The sequence below is a fragment of the Centruroides vittatus genome, unplaced genomic scaffold (assembly GCF_030686945.1).
Source record: "Centruroides vittatus isolate TY-2023 unplaced genomic scaffold, ASM3068694v2 contig_388, whole genome shotgun sequence".
Lineage (NCBI taxonomy): Eukaryota > Metazoa > Arthropoda > Arachnida > Scorpiones > Buthidae > Centruroides > Centruroides vittatus.
This window is the reverse complement of record NW_027122204.1, coordinates 1,599,845-1,611,502: the sequence shown is the minus strand read 5'-3', so window position 1 is coordinate 1,611,502 and position 11,658 is coordinate 1,599,845. Positions and strand designations below refer to the sequence as shown.

The 11,658-nt window shown below is 34.6% G+C and overlaps 2 protein-coding genes across 2 annotated transcripts; one reads left to right on the top strand and one right to left on the bottom strand.

The window, feature by feature from the left end:
- Window positions 1-211: 211 nt before the first annotated feature.
- On the bottom strand, window positions 212-2,633 carry LOC136975828 (tigger transposable element-derived protein 1-like). The gene has a single exon (XM_067270975.1). The coding sequence runs from the start codon at window positions 2,338-2,340 to the stop codon at window positions 424-426; it is 1,917 nt and encodes a 638-aa protein (XP_067127076.1). The 5' UTR covers window positions 2,341-2,633; the 3' UTR covers window positions 212-423.
- An 8,214-nt stretch (window positions 2,634-10,847) lies between these two features.
- On the top strand, window positions 10,848-11,573 carry LOC136975818 (golgin subfamily A member 6-like protein 6). The gene has a single exon (XM_067270964.1). It carries the CDS (start codon window positions 10,848-10,850, stop codon window positions 11,571-11,573), a length of 726 nt encoding a protein of 241 aa, XP_067127065.1.
- The last annotated feature ends 85 nt before the right edge of the window (window positions 11,574-11,658 follow it).

The window sequence follows — 11,658 nt, the reverse complement described above, 5'->3', positions numbered from 1 at the left end:
CTTGCTCCTGTACATCATACTTTTTCTTTTAACAACAGATTTGTGCCAGTCATCTATTAACTGCTTTCAGAGGTAACGATTTGAATTGAAATAACATAACTTCCAGTTTGCATTAGAAGTTCTTATATAGCTAATTTTCATCTATGATTTCATCTACCTATCTCCGTTCTCGAGATTAAGGAAACACAGACGAATGGACAACAGTGGGAATTTATAGGTTTACAATTTTTTTAAATTGCAGTCCAATCAGACATTTCTGTAATGGTAAGAAAACAATAGTTAAAACAATAAGGAAGCATAAAACAAGTAAAATAGGTTATAATAAACTTGTGTTTATTTTTTATTAATGAAATTGTAATCATCAATAGAAGAAATGATTGATTGTGAAGATGAGTGATGGCATCTTTTTTCTACTGGAGGATTTCAATCATCACCACGATGATTGGATAGCTGCTGATGACGATGAAGGCATAAATGGAGGAGGGATTTTGGAGAAAAACATTGCTCAAGTGGAACAACATTATTTATTCCTGAGCCAGAGGATAAACCTGATAATTTTCTTGTCTTTAGAGAAGATAAAGACTCTGATAGTTTTCTCTTTTTTGTAGCTTGAATGCCAGAAGTTGAAGGTTTTGATATATCATCTTTAAAAGACCTCACTGATTTTGAATTAAAACAAGTTGAAATAGGCACTTGCCTACAGGGTTGAATCTTACACCTATATAGTTTCCTATAGCATTCACATGCATTCATGATGGCATTCTTAAATGTTATGCTTCTTGTCATATCACGATCACACTCAACAGCAATATTAGTCAATTTATCTGCAGTATCCAAAAGTTCTTTTAAAGATCTGTCATCCAAAATTTTTTCTTTACTTTTCATTTCTTCTTCATCCTCTTTCTCATCTTGGTCTTCAGACTTAAAATGTCTTTGCAGCTCAATCATTTCATCAAGTGTAAGTTCCTCAGAGTGAGATGATAATAATTCATCTATATCTTCCACTTCAACTTCTTCCATGCCAGCCATCTTAGCCAGAGCAACAATATTTGTTTTTATTTCAACAACCTCATCAATGTCTAAGTTGGCTACATATTGTGGAAGAAGTTTCTTCCAAATTGCATTCATTGTTTCTTTAGAAATATTTTTTACTGCTTGATCAATAAATTCAATACAGTCCTTTATATTGAATTTCTTCCATAGGTCACTTATGGAAATATTTTCATCTTCAATGGAGGAATAAGTAAGATATTGCATAAGAAGCTGTAAGTAATGCGATTTGAAAGCATAGATACCTCCCTGATCCATGGGTTGTAAAAGAGGTGTTATATTGGGAGGAAGGAATACAACTTGAATGTTATCACACAAATTACCAATATCTGAAGAATGGGCTGGAGCATTGTCTATTATTAGGAGAGCCTTATTGGCAAGATTTCTTTCCTCAGTATACTTCTTGATAAATGGTGACATATAACCATGTATATATTCATTGAATAAATCCTGTGTCACCCATGCTTTCTGATTTGACCTCCACATCACTGGTAACGAACTCTTGGCTATTCTCTTAAGAGCTCTAGGTGTTTCCAAATGGTACACAAGAAGAGGCTTTAGCTTTATATCACCTGCACAGTTTCCACCTAGTAATAATGTCAGTCTATCCATAGAGGCTTTATACCCCTTACTCCTGGCATCTTCTTTTGAGATAGAGGTAGAAGATGGCATTCGCTTCCAGAAGAGACCAGTCTCATCAATATTAAATATTTGATGTGGTGTATAGCCACCTTCCTTAATAATTTTTTTCAATTCTTTAGGAAATGTCGAAGCCGCATCAGTAGAAATCGACGCAACATTTCCATACGATTTTAAGTTCTTTATTTGTGATCGAGTACAGAATCGATCAAACCATCCAGAACTTGCTTTAAATTCAATATCTTTCACCGTAGTATCCCCCTCTGCAGTCTTTTTTTCCTTCAATTCACTAAACAATTGAATGGCCCTCTCCTTTATGAGGGACGAACTTAGTGGTAATCCGAGATAATCGTGGGTATCGATCCATTGAACCAAAAACTTCTCAAACTCAATAAATATCGAATGTCGAGACTTCGTTAGCCGATGCAACTTGCCAGCACCGACGGCACTCTCGTATTGTTTTTTAATCTGTTCACTCATCTTAAGAATGGTACATACGGTAGACGATTTCATATTCATGGCCAGGCATATGTTTTTTGTTCTTTCTCCTCTTTCCCATTTCCTAATAACTTCCATTTTCTCTTCTATTGTGTAAACTTTTCGTGTCTTCTTGATATTTTCTACAGGCTTATATATTTTTTTCCGATTCATGATGAAGGGTGGAGATGCAATACACAAACGTAAAATTCACAAACGGCACAATCGCATTAAAACGAAAACACTATGTGAACGAAACAATGAAATGGATTGCAACATGTGAGCTGTATAATCTAACCATGGGGTTTCAATCTCATTCCTCTCGCGATTCTCGTAAATATCGGTCGACGCCGGTTTTATCAAATATTTTGTCTTGCAAATAGGAAAAACACTTAAAAGAAAACGGCTCGTTCTATAAAATTCTCGTAGATCGAACACTCGTTAACGGAAGCCACGTTGTAAATCAAGGTCTAACATACACTTGCGCCCTCTCGCGTTAAGAATCATTATTAATTATTGCAAAATATTGTTCATATTTTCTATAATATAATAATTTATAAACTGTTAATTTATTAATATTAATAACTGAACGCTAAATATTTCGCAGCGTAATCAAAAGAAATTTTTAAAATATAGATGAATTTTATAATCTAAAAATGAGCAAAATCGTAGTTAAGAAAACCAACTTTAATTTGTAAGCTTTAATTCGCTGACTGTAAGAAGTGTAAAATTTATAGATTAAAAAAATATATCTGCGTAAGAATATTGCAAAATTGGTGTATCATCTAAAGAAGTCAAAGTTTAATAACATTAGATGGCCGGATGGCCGAGCGGTCAAGGCGGCAGCCTAGCGCTTCGGGGGACCTTGAATCGTATCCGGACGGATCGAAAAATCCCTATGAATTTTTCGGAGGGTGGTCCATCCGGATATGTCGGGCCTCATCTCTCACCACCCGGCCGCCCCATTGCAGGCCTGGCTGAACCTGTAATGGGCTTGCTAAAAAAGAGGCACTCTTAGTTCCCGCTGTGCGGAAAGAATTAAAAAAGAAAGAAAAAAAAATTGGACAAAATATCACGTAACAAGTAAAACTATGTTATAAGATTTAATATTACATTACAAAGTTCACAATTTATAAGTCAATCGATAGTTACGCAGGGAATTTCAGAAATATTTGGCCAAATTTTACAGGTTTATAGAAGATGAAAACCTGTATAAAAATCGAGGATCTTTTCGATCTGATGCTTAATTAGCAAGTTATTAAGAACCAAAATGCAGTGACTTCTTTTCCGTTTTTTAAAGTTTGCTTGCTAACCGCAGGATCTTTATTAAACCATCCGTTTTAAATTAATTCCTTCCAATTAAATTAAATTAATTAATCCAGCCAAGAATATCTTTTCAGCTGTTCGTCTACGTTTTCGAGAAACGGAGATATCATCAATAGCCACCGTTGATGGAGGAAGAGCAATAATCATATAAGCATTTGATAGGAAGAGCAGTTATTACTGGAATTGGTGAGGATGTTAGTACGAGATAAATAGCTAGAATAATAGGTGTCACCAATTCAACTGTACGGCGTATTTTCCGAGAATATTAATTGTATTCGTATCGTTTACAGCGAATGCGGGCACTTGTACCACGCAATTTTCCTCCACGAATACTCTTTTTTCAGTGATGTATACAGAGGAATATTCTACATTTAAAAATATGCACTTAAAGCTATAGTATAAAGTGTTGAGCTCATATTTATTAAAGTAACAATCAGTGGCGTGCCGTGACATTTGATGACAGGGAAGCTGTGTTTCTGTAAGAAGCCGACTTCCAGGGGCAATCAGTTAATTGCGCGTCAGTGATGGTCTAGGGCAGTGGTTCTTAACCTTTTTATACTCGCGGTTCACCAAATATTTTTTTGTGACCCCCATTTTTTAATAATAATTTATATTTGATAATTTGATAATTTATCTATAATAAATTGATTTTTTTATAATTGCAATTTATTGTTAGATAATCAAAAAAATCAATCAATTTTTTTGTATTATTGCTTTATTTTTTATATAATAAATGTAAATCATAACTTTATTATTTCATTATCTATTTAAATAACATTCAAACTTCACAATTAAACATGAAAACTCATTAATTTTTAACAGAAAATAAAATAAGAAACATGTCGATAAATCGATCCAATGTCGATGCTAAAACTAAACTAAAACTAAAACGCCCACTTGTCGTAAGGATTTTGCATAACTTTTGCAAAAATATTTAAATTTTCAAAGCCTACTATTTTTCCTAATTATTTTTAAAATTCCAAGCATTAATAGTTTCTTAAAATTGCTTTGGAATAAAAGAAGTAAATACTGCGGTGTAAGTAGCATATTTACATTTATTTCTTCTGTACTAACAAAGTTGTATGTAGGAAGAAATACAAAAATAAAGTTTTCCTATTTAGTTTTTATTTATTTATCTTTCTTATTTCACTTTTCAATACGATATTCGGATTATACATCAATTTTCTTTTTATTATATTCTGAAGGAAATTTTGCATAATTTGGCGGCCCCCGGCAAACTTCTTATGGACCCCCAGGGGCCGCTGCCCCCTGTTAAGAATCACTGGTCTAGGGTCCATTCGTATTCATTTGTTCGATAAGCCAGTAAAAACTGTAGACTTCTCTAAATGTATTTTTAATATCACAATTACATTCTGAATCGCTAGCCACGATATAAAAGCTAAAATTAAAAATAAATTATAAAAACTTACTCGGTGAAATAAAATGTGCGGTGGATATACATACCTGGTACAATGTATTGTTCGATTGTATTAATATACTTTTAAAGAAAATTATAATTAAAATATAGCTTTGTAAAGAAACGTACATAAAAATAACATAAAATATTCTTTACTTTTTAAATCTTAAAACAATCCACTTAGTCAAATATCTTGATACGAGTAGCTAATGGATGGAACTAGTGACGGTCCAGGTAGGTGTGTAGTGAGTGTGTGCGTGCCAAATCCCGAGGGTGCCGATACCGGTCGATGTCAAATGCCTCTTTTGTCGCATCACTAGTATATCTGAAAGGACGCCACAGGGCTGTTGTAAATTTTAAACGTTTCTCACCGTAGCTGTAAAAATCTAACTATGTTAAACTTAATAGTCATTCGTTTTCTAACTAATTCGTTTTAATACCAGGTGTACACGGAAATCAGTTTCCTACTGTACTGAGCGAGTGATTGGTTCTGTTAAGCTTTTGTTGAAGTAAAATTCTGGCTCTTTCAACAGGGTTTTATTTATGTCCCCATTCCCTAATCTCTTAATTATTTAGTCACTTCTTAAGTAGAAATAAGTCGAAACCAGTTACTTTGTACCTGAATATCTGTAGTCTTGAGAAAACAGTGGAAAGACAAATTTTTATGACAACGGATATATAAATCGTAAATTTAAGGAAAATAAATTCTAGAGCTTTTTTTTGTACCATTGTATGTACTGTACATCTCATTCATTAAATTTGGTTGTAAATGATGCTGCCAAAGTAACAGTTAATTTTTAACACTGTACTAGAATTGTACACGTTTTTTTCTGCATCCCCTTACAGATGGGACATACTAAATCGTAATATCACCGGTTTAACATTGAAATCCGTAAGTAATATAAGATAGGAGAGCGGAATAAACGCAGGATAAGTATATCAAATATTTTAATGGAGTTTTTTTAAACTCCTGTCAACTATACAGAACTATCATAAAAACGTGCCAGTAAACTCCTATCGGTTGGGTTGTTATAAATCTAGTCTAGGGTGGGCAACCCTTTTTATAACATGGGCCAGAATAAATTTTACGTTTTTTTCCGCGCCGTAGTAGTTAATTGACGCCTTCTTGTGACTCGTAATTTTTTTAGTCTGCAAATATGAAATAAATAAATAAAAAGTTAATTACTACATTTATTTCTCTTATCGTTTTCGAAAATTACAAAGAATTGGAAAAATAACTATTAATTAGTTATTTTTCCAATTTAATAATCTATTAAAGATCTCGCGGGCCGGATAGAAACTTTTCGCCAGCCGTAGCTGGCCCACGGGTTGCCCGCCGTTGATCTAGTCTGCTCGTGATTCACATAATCGGGCGAGGGTGGCCGAATATCTAGCAGGCGGCTAACAGCCCACAACCGCTCCGGGATATAAAGTCGCGTACTCTTTACGCGTGTGTCGCTTCTACCAGCTAAACCGGGTGAGGTTGGTGCACTGTAAACCGCATGTGCTAATGCCTATATAATCTGGCTGATTGGAGACTGACCCGGTTTCGACATTCCTTCCGCCACCGAATTATTCGAATATACAATAGCAATCTTATCGTTTTTTTCACATGTAGTATATAAATTTATAAAAGATACATAATGCAGTTATAATAAAATATTAATTTTAATTAATTCAAAGTACGTTAAAATATGAAAATTTATATTTTATAAAATACAAGGGAAGGTCATTGGAAGGTGGAATCGGCGCTTCCATCGCTTCCAATGACGGCACGCCACTGGTAACAATTCTATCTCTATATCCGGATGATCATAATTCCTCTAGTATCCATCCTATTCAACGATGTCTAGGATGGTGTTTAGCAGTACAAATACAACTAAATCTGGTACGGTAACATTTCAGGACATGTTTGTCCAAGAACACACATGCGTAAAATTCGGCGTAAAATCTAGCATAAAACAGAAAGCGTAAAAATGTTTCTGCATGTCTCTACTTTTTACACCGAAATTCCTCCAGAAAAGAGAAGTCTGTAGTGCTCTGACACTATTTTTGTTATATTATTTTCCTTTCGTATTATTGTACTGTATCGGTTTTTTTATGCGCCTTTTTGCTGTCGTGAATCGCATTTTGGGTGTCACGTTAAATACATCGTGATTGGCTCTTTGCCAAGTTACGGAAGTGGATCACGTGACCTCGGTTAGAAAAGAGGTATAAAAGGCGCACTGCCACACAGGAGATAGGCCTATCAAACAAGCGAAAGGAAAGGAAAGGAAAGGAAAGGAGATAGGCCTTTTGTTTGTTGCTGGGTTTCCCCTGAGTAGGAGGAAGAACGAAGGAAGGCAAGAGTCGCCGCCATTTTGTCCGAGGAAGGTGACGTTTTAAGCAAGAAAGAGAAATCCATCTCCATCGGCGTCACGAGAACTACAGGGAAGAACTACTGTGTTGGATAGTACAAAATAGGAAGAACAAGTGCAGAGAGTATTATTTTTTGGACTGGCGCTCAACGATTGACCCCACGTGCAGGTCAGTTAATATATGGTGAAGAGTATTGGCAAGCGCCAAATCCGACAGAGGGCGCTCAAAATGACTGCCGAAACAGGTAATGAGCCGACAGGAAACGTTGTCTTGTAGAAGGTGAAACCGTTTTGGATGCTGGACACATCGTATTTTGTGGATTAAACTCTAACAACACTGAACATAGTTTTATTTATCATAATAGTTATGTTTTTATATTAGAACATGGTGTATACTGCTTAAAATATTCAAACACTTCTCACCTGTTACACGTTAACAGGTGAGAAGTGTTTTAATTCTACACACGATAGTCTTTTATTTTATTTTTAAATAATAATTCTTATGTAGTCATGACGTAGCGGGAATATATAATATTCCCATTCAAGTTTGAAAATTATTCATTTGAAAATCTGAAGCCGTCCACATAAAAAGAAAAAAATGTCTAATTTTTTTTTTTGTAAATGGACATGCCTGTCGAAAAATTGTTTTTGTACGCAGATCGGAAAGAAAATAGGTAAATCTTCTATCTTCATATACGTATGTCGAGATAACTTTCCAGTCGAATTTTTAAAAATATTCTTAATTGAAAATATAAGTTAATTTACGTTTTTTGTTTTCATTTTAGTATTATGCTCGGCTATCACTTGTTTACGAAAACCAGACAGCCCCGCTTTGCACGTGCATTCTCCCCGTAATTGAGATGTATTAAAACGACAATATCTGAGATTGCAACACTAAAGCAACATGAACTTCCAGTGTTGTTGTTAGAGTTTAATCCACAAAATACGATGTGTCCAGCATCCAAAACGGCTTCACCTTCTACAAGACAACGTTTCCTGTCGCCGATACAGTCTAGAATTTGACATAAATTCAATGTATTTAATAAATATATAAAAATATAAATACGACTATACAAAGATAAAACTTGCTTCTGTCTTTCAGAAGCAAGTTTTATCTTTGTATAGTCGTATTTATTTTTATATATATTTATTAAATGTAAATAACGCCGGCCATGTACTTTTTATTAATTATTTGCTTTATAAATTCAATGATTTTGTTCTCCATTTGGTCATCGCAGTAGTCGTCACCGATGGAAACTGAATCGGCTCAGGCATTTAACAAACACGTGGTCGGTTCCTTACCTGTTTCGGCAGCCATCTTGAGCGCCTTCTGTCGGATTTGGCGCTTGCCAATAGACTCATCGAATACGATCGCCTATGTAATTATTGTAAATAACTAGATATAAGTATTCGAACGGTTTCTCTACGACTAGATATAAATAATTAGAGAGTTTAGATATAGAGCCGTGAATTTTTCCGTTACTTTTTTTTTTTTTTTAACTCTTTCCGCCCTGTGGGCACTAAGAGGGCCTCTTATAGAAGGCCCATTATGGGTTCGGCCAGGCCCACAATGGGGCGACCGGGTGGTGAGGGACGGGGCCCGACATATCTGAACGGACCACTCCCCGAAAAATACCTGGGGATTTTCGACCCGTTCGGATTCGATCCCGGGTCCCCAGAGCGGTAGGCTGCCACCTTGACCGCTCGGCCATCCGGCCGTCCTTTTCCGTTACTTTTGAAAATCTTATTGTAGCCCACTCAGGTGGGTACGTTCGACAAATTGTTAAATTGTACTGTAATAAAGGAATTCGTGTGGTTCACTTCTTTTTTTGTTGGCTTTCTTACTCCTCCGCAACTCTGTATACTTCGGTAATCTCTCAGATTTACAAGTCTTTCTTTTGACATCAAAGTAGACACGTGGTTTTTATTTTAACAATGGCGGCAATGAGTGTTAACTATACAATTGTGACGGTCTCGAAAAAACAAAAAATAAATGAAATAAAAGAGTTTATTGAATCTGTTCGACCACATCAGTGTCATGTATAAAGACACTGTATTTAAACAATATTTATGGATGGCTATAGGTGCAAAATTTCAAATAACAGGTAGGTCTAGTAGAATAAATATATAGGCCTAGTATTTAGATCACACGTTCTTTATTTGAATTCGGAATACAAGTCTATTAATTTAAATTTTCTATATTATAGCAGAGGAAGCGGAGAAAAAATGGAAGGTACAAAGGGATAGATATATGAGAGGAAAAAAGTTAATAAAATTAGCACTGTTAGTGGCAGTGGTGTTTCCTATTCGGCCAGAATTTTTACGTATGTGTGTTCTGGCATAAAAACGTAAAACAAAAACTGAACTGAAAGCTGATTTCTGATTCAGTATTTTGCCACACAATTTTATGCATGTGTGTTCTTGGCCTTATAATTAGATTTAAATAGTTAGATCAATGTTAAAATTTCCAGATTTTAATCAGCTTATATTTTATTTCGATTGTATTTTATTTTCTAAATTCTTTAATAGTTTACTATTACTTAACGATGCATTGGTACGGTACAGGCACATACCATCGTACGTATTAAATACAACAACTTTGCAGAACATTTTTTCGAAATTCCAGTTAAACATTTCAAGACACTTATTTTACGATATTGATGCTATGCTAGAATATTTACTTTTTAACAATCTTCATTTATTGAAAAAATATAAAATAGAAGACAAGAAAACAATGATTTCTTTTTCTCTGACTCTTTCTGCCTTATGGGCACTAAAAGGACATTTTATCAAGCCCGTTACGGGTTCAGCCAGGTCCACAAACGGACGGCCAAATGGTGAGGAATAGAGACCGACAAATTCCTGGGACAGACCATCCCCGAAAAATTCCTGGGATTGCTCGCCGGATCCGATCCCGGGTACACCATAGCGATAGAACAACGCTCAGCTATCCGGCCGTATAATAGAAAACAGTGATTTACAAAAATAATAGCTATTGTTACTTTAATAATTGTTTAATTACGCCAAATTTTAACTAATTTAAAACAATCTAACAATAATGCTTAACAAATAATCATTTTATTGCTAACAAAACTGAATTTGAAGTAAGAAAAACATTAGAGCTTTCATGAAAATGTCGTGGTATTATCGTTTTGTGGATCATGTTTTAGAAAATAGTATCTTTTTTTTATTCCAAATTGCAGAAAACCAAACCCAAATCTCTCGAGTGGCTTGGTTTACAACATTACTGTTATTTTTAATCATCTGGTGTGTAAATGGAATATCTCCACACATATTGGGTTTATGTTTCGTCATCACATATACCGCCTTTCAAACACTAAATCAAGTAAGAAAAACCAGTTATACTCCTATCGGCACCGATCATAGAAAGATATTAACATATTGGATAGTCTTCTCTCTTTTCGTATTTTTGGAAGAAGGATCTCGTATAAAATTTTTACTTTTATACGTAGCATATTACAATTATATAAAATATTTCCTATTGATCTGGTCTTACTTTGATCCTTCCGGTTTTTTTACTCATTATACTTGGAAGAATTTGTTTGCTCCACTTTTTCAATATGTCAATGAATAAAGAAGAATTTTCGAAACTAGAAATATACGACGCAAATGAGACAGAAAGAGAGGAAGAATTATTACTACAGAATACTGAAATGAACGAGAGTGAAGAACAAAGTTCAATTAAAGAAACAGTAACATGTAATTTTGATGAAATAGACAAATCAGTCGAAGATGAAAATGTTAAAATGAAAGAGGAAAAACAATTCTCACAAATATATGATACAACAAAATGGCAACAAAAATCATCAGAAGAGCAGTTTTTGCCATCAGATGATAAGGTACCATCTGAGGAATATGAAACCATAGAAGATGTATATCTAATATCTGAAGAACCATTAATGCCAAAAGATCAAGAAACATCACACGAAGAACTGGTGACACGTACGGAATCTGAAGAATATGATACTTTAGAAGATGTATATTTAACGTCCGAGGAACCATCAACGCAGAAAGATCAAGAAACACTACAAGAAGAATTGGTGCCACATAAAGAATACGTCACATCAGAAGAAAAGGTAACACCCGAAGGATACATGACACCAGAAAACGGAATAGTGACATCAGACGAACAGGATACACAAGAGTCGGAGTTGAAAATGGAAAGTACAAAAGATACTGAACTTCTAGAATCTACCGAGGAACATCCCTACTTCGAAGAAACGGAAGAGGAAGCTTATAAATCCGACATTCACGAAGAAGAATCGGATAAACAATGGCCGGTTTGATTTACATTTACTGATCATTTCAAGAACTATTTAAAAATATGTATATATATTTTTTACAAAATTTCTTTCGAATAAATAAAATATT